Below are 22,588 nucleotides of genomic sequence, written 5' to 3'. Positions count from 1 at the left end.
CTCCACTAAATCGCGTTACCCCACGTAGTAGGGATTGACTATACATCGGATCTTGTCGATCCAAAGATATCAAAAAAAAGATTAATTAGTTGTATTTATATCTATTAGATTCTATGACTGAATCATAGGTTATTCCGAGATTTTAGAGTGAGTCAATGATTGGTTTAATTTGGAACTGATTTAACTCATGTTAGGTGGGGATTGAAAACTGAAATAACCATGCATATTTGTATGAATATAAATTTTCTTCATACAATAGTTTGACTTAATTATATTTCTTACATATAATATGGCAACATAAAACATGGAAAAATACGTACAACCACAAATCACGCGCGGTAGTTACAGTCATTAAGATTTAAATATCTATGCGAATTCTTTTCTTTTGAAAACACCATAACAAACAAAAAAAAGTTGTAATAAAATCAAAACAGAGTAGAAGCCCCCTTGGCCTATTGGTTGACCAAGGGTTAATTAATGCTTCTACACCAAGAGGTCTGGGGTTCGAGTCCCAGATATTGCGATTTATTAATAAATTTGCAGATTAAAGGAGGCAAGTGTGCAGGAGATCTCTAGCGAAGTACAATTATAGCCGTTTGCCAGGATTCTACACCGAGAGAGAAATATCGTCAGGTTATGGATCATTGAAGGTGTCTGTCAAGAGCGTGAAGAATGAAGTGTCGTCTGTCGTAGATCTAATAAGGGTCGGAAGGAATTGTCCGTTGTAGAATCGTCTATATAACAGTTCTCATAATTTGCAATAAATAATAAATCTAGACGTCAAAAATAAAAAATAAAATCAAAACACATGTAATGTGAATTTGCCATGGACCGACATATTAAACTTTATTCTTTTCAAACATTATGAATATAAAATTTCAACGTTAACGACTTTAATTAAAATTAGAAGGAATCTCTGTAATATTTCACAGCTTCACACACTCTAAAATTCAAAAAAATAATATTTCAACCAAACCTCCTCAACATATATAAATAGTAACATAGCCACTTTATAACACATTTTCACATTATCCAATCAAAAAAACAAAAAAAAAAAAAACAAAGCAAAGCAAAGAGACAATGGGAAACAGCATTACTGTGAAGAGAAAGAGAGCTAAAGTAATGAAGATCGACGGCGAAACTTTCCGAATTAAAACTCCGGTGACGGCGAGAGAAGTCACGGCGGATTATCCCGGTTACGTTTTGTTAGATTCACAAGCTGTGAAACACTTTGGAGTTCGCTCTAAACCGCTTGAACCGAGCCAAATCTTGAAGCCGAAGAAAACTTATTTTCTCGTCGAGCTTCCTAAGCTTCCGCCGGAGACGACGGCGACAGATTCGGACAATAAGCTTCCGTACCGGAGAGTTATGTCTGGAATCCACGTTGGCGCGAAGGAGCGGTTAGAAATGTTGATGTTGTCTCGGAGAACAGTTTCTGACGTCACGATCGGGAGATCTGACGGCGGAGATGGGTTTGGGCCTGGACTTGGGCCTGGACATACGAGTGTGAGGTTGAGGTTGCCTCGTTCTCAGATTACGAAGCTTATGGAAGAGAATAATAATGATGCTTCAGCGATAGCTGAGAAGATTTTAGGTATCTACATGGAGAGGTCCGGTGAGCTTGGCGGCGGTAGAGGTGGTGGTGATAGCCGCCGGAAACTTGGAAGTGGGGAGATTAAAGCGCGTGAGGTAATTCTTGTTTTTACCTTGAGTTTTGGTCAAACAATTTTACCGCGTTAGATTTGTTCTTTGACCTTAAAATTTAAGCGTACAAATTCAACTTAATAGAATCTAAATAAGTGATATAAGCAACGAGCATAAGATAATTTCAACTACTTTCTAGTCGATAAGTCAACCGGTTAAATCTAGAACCATGTTTTCAAATTCTGAGTTCGAACACCGGTTAAAAACTACAATTAGTATGTTCTACTTTGAAGAGATGTATGAGTCTTGGTCCGGAACTTGTGAGATTATAAAAAATTATTAATAATAATTTTAGTGTCAACTATCATTTGAGGGAAATTTAAGTATTATATCCCGAAATTACGCAAATTGTTTAATTTGTTTATTGGAATAGAGAGAGTATAAATTGATGTAGAAGACAAGAAACAGAATTTAAGTTGTTAGGCTTTGCTTTGGAATTTGATTAGAGTTATATAATTATTATTGTAACCCACTAAGGCCACTAGGGTATATGTAACTTATCTATTTTTGTCATCTACCTACGTGAGTATGACGTAAGTCTGGTCATATATAAAAACAATTTACATAAACACAATCACATATGTATGATTTTTTTGTTTAATTCACATATGCATGTTAATATAGTTTTATCGGAGCAGGAGTAGACTTATAAATAGATTGACAAAGGAACTCGTAAATGGATTCACATACTCTTGAAATTGTGTATGTCTTAGTGTTAATATTATTACATTGTCTTAGAAACACATGGTTATTACTTCATAGAATATCTCTGATTTAAAAGATTGATGAAATATCATATCATAGTATCATACCAATTGATCAAGATCCTCTCGATCATCAAATGATTTGTCGGTTTGTTTTGGCTAATCATATATTATAAATTAATAAATAATTAAGAGTCAAAGAAGTAATTATATTAAATTAAACATGTGCAGAAGCAGGTGAGTTTTGCCGGAGAAGGTGGACGGGAGCTTCCTGTTCTATGGAGCAGAAGTGGAAAATAATCATCAATTAGACAAACTAATTCTCCTTTTCCATTTTTTAGAACCCTTTTTCTATTTATGTTCTTATATAAAGTTATTGTGGTAGGACTCCTATATTATGTTTATAAATATCTTTTATATAGCAAGTAGAGATTATTTAGAATTGTTTGTTTTCCTTTACGTTAATTAGTCTTTACATACTTTAACTTTAAGATATAAGAGCTAATGGACATGGTTGGGTGCCTACCCTACCCGTTACCAAATAATCAACGATCATTGTATATGGCTATATGCAATCAACTTTTTTAAGTATAAAAGTAAGATCCAAAATGGTTGGATTTTGAAGAAGAAAAAACTAAAATGATATTGCCTTTATTAGCAACTTTTAAAAGTAAAAAGTTTTGGGCAGTCCACTAAACGGGACTCGGTCTGCTGGCTATCCATTACGGTTACGGCTGTAATTATTGCCACAAACTGGTAAAAGTGGTTTGATAGAAACATAGAAGTAAGAGAGGACGACGTAGTTAGAAAACGTAGTAGTTAAGAATAGAGGATGGTATAGTTTAAGATGAAAAAAAAAACGATGTAGTTAAAAAAAATAAAAGTAGTAGTAAAACATAATGGTACTATAAAAATGACGGTTTAATTATATCTCGATTAAAAAAATGATAACATAAGATTTTTTTTTTTAAATAGAAAAATAATATAATTACAAATACTTATTCATTGATTGACATTATAAAGAAAACTATATATATTCACTTACATTTTAATGTACACTTGAATTAGTAAAAAAATTATTTTCTTACATACTTAACCGCCATAAAATGATGTAACCGCCAATTACGACATTTTTGTAGTCGACGATAAAAATACACCCATATGTAAAATAACAACTCGACTTGTACAGTAAAGAACCATAAGAAACTATTCAAACAGCATCACCATAAAATCTATGTCGACTCAATCCATGATTTTTAACAATATATATTCAAGAATTTAAGCATCATGCATGACGTAGATATTCCTAACGCTTTAGCCAATAATTTGGCTAACAACACTTCAACACAACTACTGAATCTAACTAGTACATCCCCACTTTTTCTTCTCAGTATGACTTTATAGTGATTTTGTAAAATTGGGTTGGAGAGATGCGAGTAATACCCAAAAAGCCATAGACTATAATCATCTAACATTTTCGGGATAAAAGAAAAATTATTTTTGTCTTTAATCTATAAACCATTTTTGTTTGTATGTATCATTAACATATCAACTCTCTTAGCCTTTTTATGGGTGGAAAAGTCGATTTTCTCTTTCGCCATTTTAAAAAAGAGGAAAGATATGGTACATAAGAGTGCTTTAGGTGCACCACTCTCCCACTAGATTTAGGCTAAGCAAAGCCTAACAATATTGACTTACACAAGCGCCATAATGTATATTTTTTATACATATTTAAATACAAAACATTGAGTTAAATTTGATAGACAAACGAGTATATGGAAAAAGAGTTATATTAATTGATATGCATATTAATTGATATGCATATGAAAAAAATATTATGTCACGATGAACCATCAATATAAATTTCACCGTCCATACTGAGTTTTGAGCCATACGTGAAAAACATCATGGTTGGGGCCTATCACGTGGGCTTGATTGGGTTTATGATTATCCTCGTTATCAAGATCAAGTCATTGGTGGATGGGCTGGAATTTCTATGTGATTGGGTCCATGTAAGACAACTTTTTATTCATGTTTATAGTGGACCATGTGGGAGAATCCAAAGCTAGTTTCAAGCTAAAATGAGCTTATTAAACTAAATAAAAATAAAGAAAATGAGAGTGAAATGAAATAGCTTATTAAAGTTTTATTAAATATAATGAAAGAAAAAAAAATGGAAAAAAAAAAAGAACTTTCTTTCGTCATAACATCATTAGATTAAATATCATTAATGATAATGTAGTAAGACGACAAAAAAAAGTAAAATGAAAAAACTTTAGTTTGTCACCAAAAGCTAAACGCTTTTGAATTTTTAGTTAATATTTCATAAAGATGAAAGAGAGTTGTTTTGAGATAATTCTCAATTATTTAAAATTCTCAATATATAGTCATATATTTATGAATCATTACCTTATTACAACCTTAGAGCACCTCCATTACATATATTTTGGAGTGTCTTTAAAATTTTAAAATAATAAAAAAAATGAAATAAATAAATGAAAGTGTCTTAAAATTAGAGAGAGTGCCTCTAGGGAGACATTTAAGACACCAAAATAGAAGGAGTCTTTAAATTTTAATATTATATTATTTTAAAGACATTCATCAATGGTTTATGAATGGAGATGGTCTTAGTTATATGGGCTACTGGACTTCCGTGAGACTCTATTTTACATTTTTATATGAATCCTCTAATAGACCATGATCCATGATTGAGATCAGTTCGTGACTAATTCGAAAAGTGCCTTCGCCTTGACAATGAAATTTAAAATCATGTAAATCTACCATATTTAACTATAGTGTATAGTAGGCTCGAGTATCGAATAATACAAACAAAGAAAACTTACGCTTTCTATCTAAAAAAGATACTATGTTTTATTGATTGATATGGGGGAGTACTGTTTTGTTATTTTTCCTAGTGATTGATATGGTCATATGGACAAAAGTTGAAAAGTGAGGTAAAAGGCCCAATAAACTTATTTGCATGATCTTTCTTCCATGATTTTATACTCAAACCGGCAGCCTTTACATCAATTTAAAATTAGAGCCGTTAGTTGTTAAATAGCTATGTTTTGGGCTGTGAAAAAAAGAAAACGAAGGATATTAATGATGTAATAATAGTTAAGAATCACACATGAACAATGAAAATGAAACCAACACTAATATACAAGGGACATGAAACAATTTATTCATTATCAATTAGTTATGAGTTAAACACCAATGATTCTTATAAAATAACTATGTTACTTTTACTTATGCATAGTTTTATTTCATATGATTTGCATGTTTATATTGATAAGAAACTAAGAAGGTGTAGAGGGTACAAAACATATATAAGATTCAAAAAAAAAAAAAAAACATATATAAGATTCGGAATGCGTCGAATCAAACTTTTGTATTCGTTCTTATTAGATGATATGACTTTTTACAATAGATCAGATCTACACGCGAATATTTAGCCCCGACTAAGAACGACTATAAGTCTAATATCTCTTCTCTATTCTAACCATGCACCCGTGAAGATAAAGAGAGATCTACACACTCACCTTCTCAGCTCTTTTTGTTAGCTTCGACGTTTACAATCTGGTATGAAAATTCTAGAGTGATCAACCCGGCTTGTGCCTCACTCTAGACTATTTATACAAAACCCCTAAACCCTAATCCTAGGATCTACGAGGATATCCCCTATAGATACACCTTGCTTGTCAATGCTATCTCTTCCCTTATTCGTTGTGGAGAATATTCACCAAATCCCACAACTTTTATTTCTCCTTACTTCATGCCAAGCCACAAAAGCTTCTTGGCAGCATCACACCATCCATTCCTGCTTTGCCACATCAGCTCCCGCATCCATGTCAGCAGCTTCGTCGTCTGATGTGATCCGATGCAGCTTCCTGATATCCAGGGCCGGCCCATGGGTAAAGCCCATGAAGCAAGGGCTTTAGGCATCAAATAATTATAAATAGTTTTAGGGGCATCAATTTTTAAAATGTTACTGTGGTCTAGTGGTTAGATTGAAGTCTTTTGTTGTACATGTCACGGTTTCGAATCCCATACATGTTAAAACTTGTATTTTTTTTTTATAACAGCTTTTGTTAATGGGCCAAAATTTTTTTTGCTTTAGGCACTCAAATAGTTTGGGACGGCCCTGCTGATATCCAAACAGTTTCCTGATGACTGATGTCCATCAGTTTTCTAGTTCTCAGAATCTACATTTCATAAACATTTAAAATCCATGTGAATGATTATAATATAATAAGGCTATAGTCATGTATTGAACATCAGTTATTCAAGCATCTCGATTTTTATATGAGTTAAATAACTTCTCATTTGCAGATCTCTATTTTCAGTACTACTAGTGGTAAATTTTCAGTTTTATTTTTAGAATTAGGGATCAGATGCTTTTAAACTACAAATTAAAAAGAAAAAGATTAAGTCTCTAAAACGAGAGAGGTTTGCTACTCGCATTCCATACCAATCCCATAAAAGAAGCTCAAGTCTCTTGGTTTATCTTCGGCATCTTACTCCAAAATAAATGATTTTGTTCTACTGTCACTTATATTGTTAAACAGTTTTTTGAGTTCGAATAAATTTTGCATTCAATTAATTATTTTTTTGTTTTTAGAAAAGTACTTAAAATTCGTAGTTAAAATTGCACATAATAATATAACTAATGCAGGGAAAGTACGCATTCGAAGTACTTCAAATTCTTAAGACACATGCGTAGATTTCAAATTAAGGACAATTAAACAAATAAAATCTCTTCTAGAGATATTGTGCATGCATGTCCGTTATGTTGCTTTAAGTGTTTACTTTTTTTTTTCTCTCATAAATTATTTGTTAGCTCCATCTATCAAGGTAATCTCAATCAAAATAAATAATTAATTAAAAAACGTACAAAATAATTGATTTTTATAAAGATGGTTCAGTCCTACAGAGCATATATATGTCTCTCTTTTTTTTTAATCCAAGGCCATTTTTGCAATGCAAAAACATCGTTTTATTGTAATTACATAAATACATTTAAGACAAAACATTCGTTACAGTTTCGTGTTCGTCTAAGTGTTGAATCCTTAAAATTATACTACTTGTTAAGGTTGGAATAAATTTACACTGGGATGCATTTAAGTAATTTGTATAGAAACAAATCTTAATACATAAATAGTGAATATTTTAAACTTTCTTATTAAAATATTAAACTCTCTCTCAATTCAATCCTCTCCTACATGAATTATTTTCCTTCTTATTAATTCGCATTTATGACTATATTTATATATCTTTGAACATCGTAAAGTTCAATTACATGCTTACGTGATTATAAAAAAAAAAGTATAAGTCAATTTTAGTGTGCTAATTTCATATGGTATATTCATAAAATCAATTTAATGAAGGTATGATGTATAATGGGTAGATGCATTTAAAGTGAAGTAAGTTGCAGAAAGTACACCGGTTTATATGGGATCGTCCATGTGCACGTATATAGCCTCTTTTACTAACACATTCATACGAACTTGTACGTGTTTATATATTTGTCTCCCTTTGACATTGATCTCTCACACTGAGGGAATACATTTATATATAAATTATGTACATCGATATATATCTATATCTATATGCATGGGAATCACGTAGTTCTTGTAATAAATACATTGAACTTGCGTATTGTATAGACTAAAATCCAGAGTCCACAAGAAAGTATTTCTTTGTCCTATTCATCTCTACCAATGTTCGATATATATAACTACATCGAACATGTTTATAAAGAAAAAATGTTCAATATATAACTACATCGCTAGTACTGCACTAATCCGTCTAGGATGTTCAATAAATATTTATAGCCGCTAAACTCAAGATTAGGCCGTATCTAGATATATACAAATACAATTATACAAGTGCTTTTTTATAGTGGCATTGATAAACCAACAAACAAATTGTTGTATTTTAGAGTCCAAAATATATACTTTAAAAAAGCTAACATGTAATTAGAAGTCATAACTCAACATTGAACAGGGCCCATCATTTGTTTTTGTTTTCCTTTACTGTTGAGCCGCCCTTAGTCGAACTAGTAAAGAAAATAAGGTTGAGAGAGATTTTGTTGGTCGGTCCACGCACAAGTGTTAAGCCAGAAAAGGACAAACCACATGTCTCTTATTCTTTCTAATATGAGTTTTGCTAGCCACGTTCTCTTATACCTATACCTAATTTTCGGCAATCTTGTTCAATTCATAGATATACAATTACTATGTAGTTCGTCATTACCCTTTTTAGTTATGGAATGGATTACATAATTAATTTGGCCTCTATTAATTTTCCTTTTTATAATCAGAGATCCCCAACCGAAACTAAAAGATCAAGAGAGTAAGAAAATATGAATTACATAATTAATTCATATGTATTCTTACAATTTAAAGCATATTCAGTGACCAACATGATTGAAAGATTCAAACTTTAGTCTTAAATTCACATAGCAAATCTTTAACATACAAATCCTTTATCAAAAAAGAAAAAAAAATTCTTTAACATACATCATCATAAATCAATTATTTTGACCTTTATTTTATTTTTTTGTATACGTATTCAATGTTTTGTTTCACTATGATTAACGGAGAAAATGTCCAAATTCTCGCTTTTTCTTTGCTATGATTTCCCTTCCTTTTTTCACGTATACTAGTTTTCTATATGCCTATTTCTTGAATGTACTATGTATATATAGTTCAATTCGGGGATGTGTCTTTAGTCAAGTGGTTAAGTCTATTTGATTCCGTCTTCTCCACCGGAGTTCGGTTCCACTAAATCGCGTGTGGAATTTAAGGTGTCAAAAAAAAAGATGTCAAAGATGTCAAAAAAAAAAAAGTTCAATTCAATTTTGAGAAAGAAAATGAATATGTACAAATATCTATATATAATATTTACAATTTAAACATAAAAATAGAAGCATAGAATGAGCCTACTTAGTGATTAGTTCATCTTTTTTCAAATGCAGTAGTTTCTAGTGTTATGATGTAGAGATTTAGCAAAATGTTTTCCTTTATATCATCGAGATACATTAACATATCTATAAACTTATTTTCAATTTCAGGTTTGTGAGTAGGTTTCCCAACATATTCTTCTATTGGTAGAAATAGCTTAGAAAGGTCAACTTGAGTAACCAATGCGGGTTGTCTAAAATGATAAATACAAGTTGAACTATATTCTAAACTTTAGTTAAAAGTTTTCTTTAACCAAATTGCAATGAATCCGAATATCATTTTTGGATCACTAGATCGAATCTTTTGAACATTACTTATTTTGGTAGAATCAGAAATCATACAAGAAATTTTCAATTTTTTAAAGATGCAATTATGCGGAAACAGGTATTAGAGAAGGCAAGAAATCTTTATAAAAGGAATCGGGAACTATAAATGATCTTAATGACAATAACTACAGAAAGAAATAAAAATATTTGGACCATTCACATTAATCGAGATTATTAACATACACTATGATTGTTATGTGATTAGCCATGTGTTATAACGATACTAATTATACATAATGGTCCCCTCTTGGATCTTATTTAGAGATAGCAATACTCGTCTAATTACTTTTATGTTTTGGATTAATGTGATATGGTTGATCTAGATTGTATTCATTAAATGTGTGTGTGTTGCATAAAGATTAGTGTCCGAAAATAATTTTATATCCTCATAAAACTATCAGGCTTAATAATCCACATCAAGCTGATAAGATAAAGTTTTTGTTTCGGATTTTTTCATATTACTAAAATAAACGAATTAGGAAGCCAAAACAAAGATAAGAATGACAAACAAGAACTGCGATTAGAAAAACAAAAAGAAAAAAAAAAGGTTTTGGTAGTGAATGGTGACAACGTGTATTTCACAGAAAAAAATTGAAAACCGCATTTAGTGACACCAATCAACGTTTATTATACCAATTTGAGTTTTTCTTTTTATTTATTTATTAAAAGTGTATGCGTTTTTAGAAAAGCGGTAAACTCCTTTGGACCGCCTTTTAAACTAGAACACCCTTGTGGTTCAACGAAATACGCAATGGTTTATATATATTATTATTTTTATTTTTAATTATTAGAAAACATCTATATATATATGTAATAATTTTTACCCTAAATATATATACCTTCCTCTCTCTTTTTGGACAACATCTTTTCTCTCATAAAATTTTAAGTAATGTTGTACTTTTTATGGTTGATTTTTTTAAATAATATAGCAATAATTATGTCAAAAATTTAATATTGTAATTTAAATTAATTTACATATTTAAGATTCATAAATATATGAAATTGTTTCTTCATTACCACAAAACAATCACTAATTTATAATTATTGTGTACCGCAAACAGTTTTTTCACCAATCAAATTTTATTCCGTACCGCTTATTTTGTATTAACCGCACTTGTCCCGCAAATATATTTTTCCTATATGTACCGCAGTTGAACCGTACTACACTATAAAACCGTTTTTCCCGCACAACCAAATACGCTGTTACCATTCAGACTCTTTATTTATCCAAACCTCACGTTGTATTAATTAAATCTTTGTGCACGTGGATCCTTCTGTATTATTAATCATAATTGTTCAATTCATTCAATAAACATACTTTATGATGACAAAATCCAGCCTGCCATTCTCTTAATGACACATTGTATGTGATTCGATATGTAGGATACGACTTGGGGAGGTACAGTTTTCAACTCCTTTCATATAGTAAATAATAGTAATAAGTATAATTTCTAGTTTAAAAATGTAGCATGTGAATTTTTATCTAAGTTTATTTTCCCTCCATGAATAATAATATTTATTTCTATTTGGTAATTATTTCTTATTAGTGTATTCATAGTAGAAATTAGATATTGAACTAAGAGTAATATAAATAGATATTTTAAAAGTTTTGTTATGGAAATAGGGACTTTTTCATATTAAAACAAATTTGAAACCCTAAAACAACTTTTTAAACCCAATAGATTTTTTTTTCTTCTTGCAAAATACTTAAATGCATTAAAATGATAAGAAGTCCTATTTTCATATATAGTAACTTTGAGGAAAAACAAATGTTCTTTATGTAATTAACTTAGAGAAAGGAAGAGAAAGGCTCCGTTAATTTTGTTGTCGTACTCATCGATCGACGCCAAACATATATGTAATGAAGCTTCAGTTAATTTCAGTTATAAAACATTAAGACTCTAATTCATTCGAACAAAATGTAACATTTGTCTCTAGTCAAACTAATCAATAGCTAACGAAATCATTCATGAGACAACTGTCATGACAACATAGCTTGTCATATAACATGACATATTGTCTAAAAACTTCATCATACTTTTATAAAACGATCAGATCGAGTAAAATACTTACTATAATGCAACAAAATAATAATTATCGAGTAAACAATCTAAGTAAAACTGTATGCTGAAGTGGCTTGGCATTTATGACTATATTTGAAAAATAGCATATGAAATTTCATGTTCTTAATTATGAAGACATCCAAACAATAAAAGAGGGAATTATTAACCATTATACAGGGAGAATCATCATAGGTATATCCTCAAAACTGATCAATTGATGACGTAGTTAGATTCTTAATGATAAAATTATTAGTTAATAGAAAATTATTAGTTAAATATTGGGTTTTTGTAATCGTATAATCATGTATCAGTACGATATTAGGGCCCGAGTCGATAAGCTCAAGCTCTAGAAACTAATAATTCTCACAATAACCATCCCTTTTTAAAGAAACAAAAGTAGCTTACCATTATTGCATTTAAGTTAGGGCCAGAGCCAATAAGCTCAAGCTCAAGCTCAAGCTCTAGAAACAAAAAGTCTAGCAGTTTTTTCGGTATCCACCTTCCACATTTGTGTTGTGACAGTGAAGATTGCAATTTAAAAATTGGTTAAAATATCTAGTAAGAGCAAAAAAGATATAAACAATAGCTGAGTTTTCAATGTTAAAAAAGAAAATAATAACAGATAAACAAAAATATAGATAATGTTTTTTCTTGAAACAAACACTGATCAGTTTAATATATATATATATATATATAAGTAAATAATATGATTAAGAAAAATATAAATTGGTAATAATAATTAAAAAAAAAAGAGATTTTTTTCCGGAGAGAAATACCAAACATCCCTAAAGCTTATTTTGCATAGGATTCATGGTTTGAGCTTAGGGATGGTTTGAATTATTTTGTCTTTTTTTAGTTTGATGGTTGTTTATAGGTTTTATATCTTTGTTTATGATTCTTATAATTTCGGCACCAATTACAATTAACAGTGAGTGATGGTAAGGAGGGCAATGCACCGGACTTCTTTTCGAAACTATCTTTTTAAGGTCAATTTTTTTTTTCATGTGCATATATTTTTGTTAACCTAACTTGAAAAGTTTAAATAAATGATTCTTAGATAATACTAACGTTTAAAAGGTAATATAATTGAATTTTTTTGTTTCTATATACTCATCTGCAATATAGTACAATAAGAATAATATTTTGCAAAAATCTGAAAAATAAATCGAATTGAACTTTTTTTTTTTTTCATTTGAATTCATTCATTCCCTACACAATGCCAGTCTATTAAGATAAATATGGAATCATGTAATGGATTATAAAATAAATAAATTATTGAACTTCTAATAACTTCGTTTGTCTTATTGACTTGATGGAGCTCGTAAGTACATAAATACAAGTACAGCGCCTGAAGTGGGATTATCCATGTGGCTAATCATGTAGTTAATTAATTTAATAATGTTGGACTTACATTTAAATATCAGCTCAAATGAAAATACTTTAATCGAACACGTATCCCTAATCTTTCCCAAAGGACACATGCTGACCTCGGCTGCTAAATCGAGATCTTAGGTATGTCGTCCAAATTTGCTCAAAAAAAAAAAAAAAAAAAAAAGGTATGTCGTCCAATCAATTAATATACTTCTAAACTTAATTTGAAAAATAATTTCTACGATAAAGGTGCTGATGTGTATCAGTGTATGGTTATCCTACTAATTGATATAAAAAGATATGCTATTCATCACTGATTTTGAGATTTCTCAACTTTTGGTTGAATAGTTTATTTACTTGTTTACATTCATGTAAAAATGTTTATATTTTCGAAAATACATATTTCTAGTGTAGCAAAAGTATATCATATAAAGTTTTAGCCAAGCAAACTAGCTTTACATTAAAACCAATATAATCGTTTTGTTTCATAACTTTGTGCTGTATTTTCTCTTTTAGGGTAATTTTCTTAAAGTTTTTTTTTTTGTTTTTTATGTTTTTCATATGTTAGATTTTTTTCTGTTATTGAAAAGTTTGTGTTAATTTTTTCTAACATAGGTCATCTTTAATAATCCCCTACTATATGTAATAAGTACATTAATTTATTGATATTTTATATTTTTGTTGTACATTTTACCATATGTTTTGATTATTCATGTTGAGAATGTGAAAATGTTTTGCACATAGAAACTCTTTGCCTCAAAGCAATTATAAATAACAATGTTTCATTTTGCTAATAGAAATTGACACTTTATCAAAAAAAAAAAAAAGCTTTGCATTGCAATATAGGGAACCTATTATATATGTGACAAACTTTTGGCTAATTTAAAATAAATAATCATGTAGCTCAAGAGCCTTACTAAGCCAAAGCTCAAATAGACTAGAAAGGTGACAAAAAAGATAGATTCTCTGAAACTGAAAGCTCAAGAAAGATACAAAAGTGGAGAATTTTATTACTCATTTCTTGGAGTTTAAATTCCATTACAAGATCTGTATTCCGTAGACTAAAACACACAAAATACATTTAAAAAAGAAACAAAAACATATTTATGTTTTTATTTTAGTACTTATTTACTAGTTAAAGATTCCCTCCCCGTGTGGACCCATATCAGGCTGATGATAATCGGTGAATTCAATGTCTCTTGTCTTCTCTTCGTTATAGATGCTTCAAGAACTTCTTGATTTTCAAATAATCTGAAGTCAAATAATCTTTGGATCATATTTAAAATTTACGTGGGATTTATAATCGAGAGAATCATTGTTTCCCCCGATATTATTACAACGTACGTAATTAATGTTGAGTAACTGATTTATTAATTAATAAACCCTTCATTAATTGGTGATCAGATTCGAATTCCTGTCTCGTTGTGATGAGGAGAGGATAGCATCAATGGCGTCTTTAACTTGAGAAATGTCTGGAGCTTTTCCTCCTTGGGCCGGCCAAAACTCATCGGTTGCAAGTACCTAACAAACATTAGATTATATCAATATATGTTACGTATAATTCACTAAATATGGTAAATCAATCTTGAAAATTAATTTGAGGGATGTTTGTCATAATTAATATACCTTAACTTGTACTTGAAGAAACTTGACATAACTAATAGCCTTCTCAAGCATTGTCACCAAATCAACCTGTGAAACATAACAAATATTATTATCATATGAGAATAAGTAATTTAATAAATATGTCATAAATAGTTATATGGATCATGGATGTGTACCTTGGTACCATTGGGAACAAGTTCTTGCAATATCTTGAGACGTTCACTTATCCTTTCTCTTCGATTCTGTACAAAATAAAACATTCAAATAAGAGTTAAGAAATTGAGTTTCATTTTAATGAATGCAATTTAATGTCAAGAAAGCAAACCTTGGCTGCTAGGCTTTGTGGATCTTTAGGTGAAGTTGTTGGCTTAGGCTTGGCCTTTCCAGTCACGCCACTATTCGGTTTCTTGGATGGTTGAGTGCTCTCTCCCTATATATCCATAATTCAAATTGATAACATATATCAACGATATCTTATATGAAAATATTCACAATTAAAAGTCTTTGATGTTTGTAATTACCGTCTGAGAACGTTTGTTTCCAGCTGATTTAGGCGACATAGACTCGTGTCTAGAACCAGTGGTTACAACAGTTGAATCAGAATATAACCAATCTTTCTGGCCTTGGGGAGTTTCGGTGGATCTAGGGCTAATAATATCCATATGATGTTGATGATTCCAATTTGTGAAGCCGTAGCTCATGTTATTGCCCTCCAAGAAGGAGAAGCCGCCGGCACCGCTATTACCACCACAGCTTATGGCTGGAGGAGGAAAGCTCTCGTGATGATCGAAGTTAAGAAATGATGATCCGTTGAAATCCATCAAAGAGTTTTGAGGATCTTCACCGGATGGATAAAACACAAACCCTTGATGTTGTTGATGATCTGAATTCATAGTGCTACTGCTCGAAGCCGAGCCTCCTCCTCCACCGGCATAAGCTGCATCTGGCTGATCCAATCCCGGCGAAGAGAGATCTTCGGAAGAGGAGGAATTTTGTTTTGACAAGTAATTAGTCTCGTTGGGATGGTCATTAACGAGTGCCATTAGACACTAATAAGTTTGATGAGTGGTTTTTGTTTAGGGTTTTTGTGTTTCTTGTTGATGAAAAGTGGCTTTAAGGTTGTCTATTGGTAAGCAAAGAGAGACAATGTTTTTGTGTAGTTATGTCATGATAAAGGTTTATATAAGTGGTTATGTCTAATATTTTATTTAAGCTAGTGACGTATTCTTAAGATTTTTTTTTTAGTTTTTTAATTTATTGAGTTTGATTGAAGTGATTAGAAAAAGAAGCTGGCATTAGATCAAACTCAATATTGATCGTCATTTTTTTAATCTTATCAGTTTGAAGCTTCGAAGTTATGAATGCATAGAATTCTAGCTAGACATATTTTATGTACATCTTCCTTAACTTGCAATATTGGACTAGCATGCCTAAAACGTATAGTTCCCTTGGTTACTAAAAGTGTTTGTTATTTTGTTGTCATTGTCTCAATCCTAGTAATGTTTTTAGTTTTTGTAAGGACTCTCACATTTCTCTGTTCTTTCAAGATCTTGACATCCATTTTACTCTTTTGACCAAAGAAAAAAAGAAAAGAAAAGACATCTATGTTACTCCAATGTTCAAGTATAACTCAAATTTTGTCCATCGACACTACATAACATTCTTAATTTTTAAATGCGTGGTTTTGGTTTTTGTTATGATACTTGACGATAATGACAATCACTTTTCTACTAGATGAATAGTTCTAATATGCACAAGTTCGTTATGATCATTCTAAGATATTTGAAACCTTACATGTTTTATCTGAAAAAAATAGCTAAAATGTTGTTATTCTAACTTTTAAATTATACATATTTATGATACTTTCACATATTCTTCCATTTCGTACTACCTGCAACTGGTTCCATGTTATGTTTCTATTCCACTGTTTTCTCATAGTTGAGTTTGCTCCATTGTAATTATTTGAAATCTTAGTCTCTACACAAGTTCTTAACCAAAAAAAGAGAAAAAGTTGTATGTTTAATATCATAAAAGTTACTACATTTTAATCTAATCAATGAAAATATTCACATTTATTATTAGTAATCAATTATTTATAACAATACATATTTTTGTTCAATAATGTAAAAAAGTATTGAATTCAACATTTAGATTAATTGATTTTTGTTTCAGTTTGTTTTTCAAGTCATTTTTCATTAGTTTTTTTTTTTAATATTTTAAATATGGTATTGTCTATTATAAATATTTATCTTTTAAAGTATTTAATCAATTGGATCGAGTCCGCATCATACATAAAAATACTCAAAACTTAAACCGCTAAAATTGGTGAGAAAGTTTATTAATAGGTTATTTTCATTGTATATAGTTTTCGTACTGTAAAAAAACACATGATCAACACTGTAAATTTAGTAATTCATTTAAGAACTTGGCATAGAAAAAATCTCTATGTCGGGGACAAATATGGATCTCAAATCATATACATTCATTATCTTTTGCAGTGATAAAAAATGAATGAACGTAAATTAAAGTGTTGTATTACAATATTTATGAGTAATTCATCGGGATTGTTAGCTGGCAGTAAGGTGAAATTAATGGACTCAGACTTTATAACCCCAAAATATTTATTAATTAAGAGAAGCAAAAAACATAGAAGCAAAAGCATCGGCGTATCTTCCGCTAATCTACACGTCTTTTTGATTCCCATATATATGATCAATTCTAATATATCAATTCTTTCGATGATTCATTTTAATTGTTTATTTTGTTTCGATGATTCATTTTTCCTATGAAGCTGCTTCTTACTTTCATTTCTCTAACCGACACGTCGACTTAGTAATATACTCCATAATATAGTTGTATACTTTTAGGCTAACTTGTTTTGTTTTATTTTATTTTATCTTCGTTAATATCTTTGTAGATAATCTTTTTTTGAAGTTTTGGACATTTGGCCCATTCTTTGGGTTAGAGACCAAAACATTGTAAAACAGTTTCCTCCTTTGTTGTCATTAGAGCTCGAAATGTTTTCATTTTTTTTTTCAGAAATTCACCAAAATCAAGCGGTAAAGTCACGTACTGTTACTAGATCTATTAAATTATTTACTAGATCTATTAAATTATTATTTATTTTTATCATGGTTTTTTATTAGATCTATTAATTTCAATTTTTCAAGCCATATATAAACTCAACTTTTTTGGTATTAGATGATATTATTAGGGGTGGGCATGTCCGTTTAACTTTGGGTTTGGTTTGGGATCAGTTTGGTTCAGTTCAGTTTATTCGAGTCTCATAAAACTCTAACCAAACTCAACTAAAAATTAGTTTGGTTTGATTTGTATTTGGGTCAGTTTATATTCGGTTTGGTTTGTATTTGGGTCAGTTTATATTCGGTTCGATTTGGTTTTGTTTAGTTTTAATTTGGTTTGATCATAGCTCTGTTCAAAAAATTAATTAATGTAACAAAACAAAATTCTTTAGTTCATTGTCGTTTGAACGTTGAATGATTTGTGTTTTGTACTATCCATCTTTATTGAAATAACTTTTTTCATTTTGGTGATTTTTATTGACTAAAAAAAAAAGGTTTATACATCCTTTGACTGTATTTTAGTGTACGACTTTGCCTCGACCTATTAGGCGAAGTAGTCGGTCATAATAAGAATAAAATGTTTTCCTCTTGAAGAAGATAATGGGCCTACGATCTCCAATCCCCAGCTCGTGAATGGGTAAAGCGATGTGGAGGTCGCGAGGAGTTCAGTCGGACGCGTGTATGATTGACGTTTGTTGGCATGATTCACATTTTAATAAGTTTTTTTTTGTTAAAATGGTAAAAGTATATTGCAAGAAGTAAATCTTTTCTTCGGCCAACAAAGTGTTTAATAGGATAGTTTATGATCCTTATACTGCAATGTAACGTACGGCACTCCATCAGTAGGTGCCCCAAAGCTTGTAGGCAAAATGTACTATGAATTCTTATTTTTATGCGTTTAGTTGGAGTTGCTCCAAGTATTGTAACATATGATTTTCTTCTCGATGTATTCTATAAAACCAAGGACTTTGGCATAGTAAAAAAACTAGTGAGATAAATGAATTACCATGGGCTAATAACATAAATCTGCACCTAGTAGATTATGATGGATTCATTATGAAACAATAAAATTGAAATCATGAAAGTTGCCCGCAAGGTGGTGGGCGAGTAGTAGGGCGAGTCCGGAGTTGATGGTGAAATCCCCGAACCCGGGTTCGATCTTCCTCCCTCGCTGTTATCAACACTTTGTTGGGAAGTCTGGGTTTGGGCATCGGCCCAGGCAGTTTACCTGGTAGTCTGGTAACAGGCGATCCAGCTACCCCCGGGCATTAGTCGGAAAGCATTCCAAACTCGTATCAGGCAGTGTGGTAGCCCATCCTTCCGGGTGGTAGTGAGTCCACTCTGTAGCACTCCGGTGTGTTCCTGTCGATGCTGACCGGATCAGCCGATCGGGTATATTAAAAAAAAAAAAAAAAAAAAAATCATGAAAGCGCATTGAAACCGTTCAACAAGTTGCATAAGATTAATATGTGTTTTGATATTAGGATTTATGCTACTATGATAGAGGGACTTTGTAGAGTCACCAATATAATAGAGGCATATACATTATTCTACAGTTTACCTAAGGAAGAACTGAAAATTAACCTAAGAATTTATAATGTGACGATCTATAGAATCTGCACGAAATTATGATTTCTTAAGTGAAAATGAATATTACAAAACTTGTACGTACATGATGGTTATTATCTAGAAAGTCGTACAGTTGTCCTTATAACTCATGGATTTGAATCATTGAAAGGATTTGACCCAAAAAAAAAAAAGAATCATTGAAAGGGTGAAATAGATGTAGCAATCAGAAATAAAAGTTCTACGGATTTTATGCAAAAAAAAAGGAAAATACCCTTTTATTACTAGCTCCTTCTTTTTCTAACCAATCAGAAAAATTAACATAAGTCACTAAAATAAATCATATAACAATATACTATTGATGTTAGAGTTTATATTGTTTAGGGACTTTTGCAAAAATGCTCCTTTTTCAATGCCACTTTTCAAAAATACCCCTTTTTTAAAACCTTATAAAAATGCTCTTAAAAATATAAGATTTATCCAAATATGTACAGTAGAACCTCTATAAATTAATACTCGATAAATTAATAAACACGATAAATTAATAAATTTAGCCGGTCCCGAGTCGGGCTAATGTAAAAATTAACCAAATTCGATAAGATAATAAGATAATAATTTTTTTGAAATCCCTATGTAAAAATATAGTCCCAATAATATCATAAATTAATAATCATGTAATTTTCACATATATATATAATAGTTTTAGTGTTTTTCATAAAAATAGCCAAAATTTTTTGTAAATTTCAAATTTTGAATATGCATAATTTTTTTTTTAATAGTCGTATATGTTTTTAAAATACAACAATGGATGTCTTTGTGAATTTTAATTTATGTATATCGTTTGTATATGTGAATTCTATAATCGTTGTTATTCATTGTCAAAATAAATTATTATTCCTGTTTGGCTCTCTCTAGAAGAGAGTCTTATTCCGTGAATTAATATATGGTGTTTGATTGGCAAAAAAAAAAAAAATTATTTTTTTCGAATTATTAAGTGTTTAAGGCTAAAACTATAAAATTTTTAACATCCAAAACATTAATCTTAGTTAGATCACATTGCTTTAGCTCGTATTTTTTTAAAAAAGTTTTTACAATTGAAGCAAAACTTTCTATAAATTAATAAATATTAATTTACGCTATAAATTAATAATTATTAATTTATAGATAAATTAATATCACTATAAATTAATAAAATATCATGGTCCCAACGTTATTAATTTATAGAGGTTTTACTGTATGTAACATTATTAAAACATACACAAACTACATTTCTATGTATCTAAAATCTTATAAATACTTTATAAATACCTTATAAATGCATTTTAAATATCTTTAAAAACCTTTAAAATATCTTGTAAAACCTTTGAAAAACCTTAAAAATCCTTTAAAATAACTTTTAAAACCTTTAAAAACACCTTATAAAACCTTATAAGTACTTGGATCGAGTCTTCAAGTAGTAGTTACAATCCATAAGTACCTTATAAACCTAATAAAACTTTATAAAAATTTTAGATTTAAAAAGGGGCATTTTTGAAAATGGACATCTAAAAGGGGCATTTTTAAAAAGGAGCACACGAAAATGGGCATTTTTAACAATTTCCCTTTAAATAAAGGGGTTATAATTTAGATGTTATAATTATAAACAAAGTTATATATCGGTTTAGGTTTATAAAGAAGAGATAGAGTTTAGATTTTACATCTAAACGAGGTTAAATGGTTGTTTGGATTTATAAAGAAGAGTTTGAGTTTTGATTTTACAATTAAACAAGATTATATGAAATATTCACACCAAATCAATGATTGAAATTAAAACATACACAAAACATTGGGAGAGAAATCAAACACGCATAACATCTTGCATTTTGTGCGTATGTTTCTACGCGAATTCGTCTTCCATTTTTTCCTTCCAATATAGTCTCAACTTCTTAAGTTTTGTGACTTTGTCGTAACTTCTTTGACTCTAAGCACAAGGTTTTTTAATTCATTTTAGTCGATGTTTGACGGACTTGGCAATGGTTCGATCTCCTCCTTCCTTCTCGGTAATTTGCTCCTTCACTTCTCTTTCTTGTTTTTCTTTTGTTTTCTTTATGCTCTTTATGACTATGTCCTCTACGTGTTGACTCATTTCCATTTCCTCCTCAAGTTCATACCTTTATTCCATTTCTTCTCAAATTATCTCTCCAAGTATGATTTTAGTAGCCTGACTATGTACACATGGTCGTCTTTCATTGATCACGATATATTTTCGGGTTCAAAAGTGTTAGTACTAGACGATCCCTCAAACTCTTAACCTATCATTATCTTAAAATATAAGTTAGTGGAAACAAGAGAACTTTTACGAAACGCAAATGTGTTGACTTAAGCTTGAAGAAAGCTTGAAGTTTCCAAAACAAAGAAAAGGAAATTATCCTAATAAGAGATTAGGAAGTTATACTAAAGAGAAAAAGAAAATTGTTTAGAGGTTTTCTTATATAAGGAGATGCAAGTGTGTTGCATAACTTAAGTGAGTTTTAAGAGAGTTGTTTGGAGAGATTAAGAATTGGGTTGAGAGCTTAAGTTTTGAGAGAGTTTTTCTTAAGCTAATATTAATAAAGAGAGTTATACTTTATTAAAGTCTTGTGTTCTTAATCTTATCATCTTGATTTGGTATCAGAGCTTGAAATCATGTCAGAAGGAGAAAGTACTGCCATCGTCGTGGCAAATCCAAAAGAGAAAGGAGGCTCATCCTCCATCACCTATCCGATGCTAAACGCTACAAACTATACAGTTTGGGCAATGAGAATGAAGAGAATACTGAGGGTTCATAAAGTTTGGGAAACTATTGAAGCAGAGGCGGTCGATGAAGAGAAGAACGATCTAGCCATAGCACTCTTGTTTGAATCAATACCAGAAGATCAAGTCCTTGAAGTAGGAGAACTTGATACAGCTAAAGAAGTTTGGAATTCCATCAAAGCTAAGCATGTAGGAGCAGAACGAGTTAGAGAAGCTAGGCTGCAGACTTTAGTGGCCAATTTTGACCGATTAAAGATGAAAGATTCAGAGACTATTGATGAATTTATGAAGAGAATAACCGAGATATCTTCAAAGTCTACAGCTCTGGGAACAACTATTGAAGGGCCAAAACTGGTTAGAAAGTTCCTTAAATGTCTTCCTCGACAAAAGTATATTCAGATTGTGGCTTCTTTGGAACAAGTACTCGAT

The 22,588-nt window shown here is 30.6% G+C and overlaps 2 protein-coding genes across 2 annotated transcripts; one reads left to right on the top strand and one right to left on the bottom strand.

The window, feature by feature from the left end:
- Positions 1 to 808: 808 nt before the first annotated feature.
- On the top strand, positions 809 to 2,887 carry LOC9323109 (uncharacterized protein At1g66480). The gene is made up of 2 exons (XM_002888456.2): positions 809 to 1,689; positions 2,640 to 2,887. The coding sequence occupies exons 1-2, from the start codon at positions 1,081 to 1,083 to the stop codon at positions 2,706 to 2,708; spliced, it is 678 nt and encodes a 225-aa protein (XP_002888502.1). The 5' UTR covers positions 809 to 1,080; the 3' UTR covers positions 2,709 to 2,887.
- Positions 2,888 to 14,121: 11,234 nt separating this feature from the next.
- Positions 14,122 to 16,122, bottom strand: LOC9324565 (transcription factor bHLH83). Its single transcript, XM_002886997.2, has 5 exons — positions 15,260 to 16,122; positions 15,064 to 15,168; positions 14,915 to 14,980; positions 14,760 to 14,825; positions 14,122 to 14,654 (listed from the first exon to the last, which is right to left on the bottom strand). Exons 1-5 carry the CDS (start codon positions 15,779 to 15,781, stop codon positions 14,523 to 14,525), a joined length of 891 nt encoding a protein of 296 aa, XP_002887043.1. The 5' UTR covers positions 15,782 to 16,122; the 3' UTR covers positions 14,122 to 14,522.
- Between the last annotated feature and the right edge of the window lie 6,466 nt (positions 16,123 to 22,588).

The sequence above is a fragment of the Arabidopsis lyrata genome (genome assembly GCF_000004255.2).
Source record: "Arabidopsis lyrata subsp. lyrata unplaced genomic scaffold ARALYscaffold_2, whole genome shotgun sequence".
Taxonomy (NCBI): Eukaryota; Viridiplantae; Streptophyta; class Magnoliopsida; order Brassicales; family Brassicaceae; genus Arabidopsis; species Arabidopsis lyrata.
The sequence above is the reverse complement of the archived record's forward strand: the minus strand, read 5'-3'. Positions and strand labels throughout refer to the sequence as shown.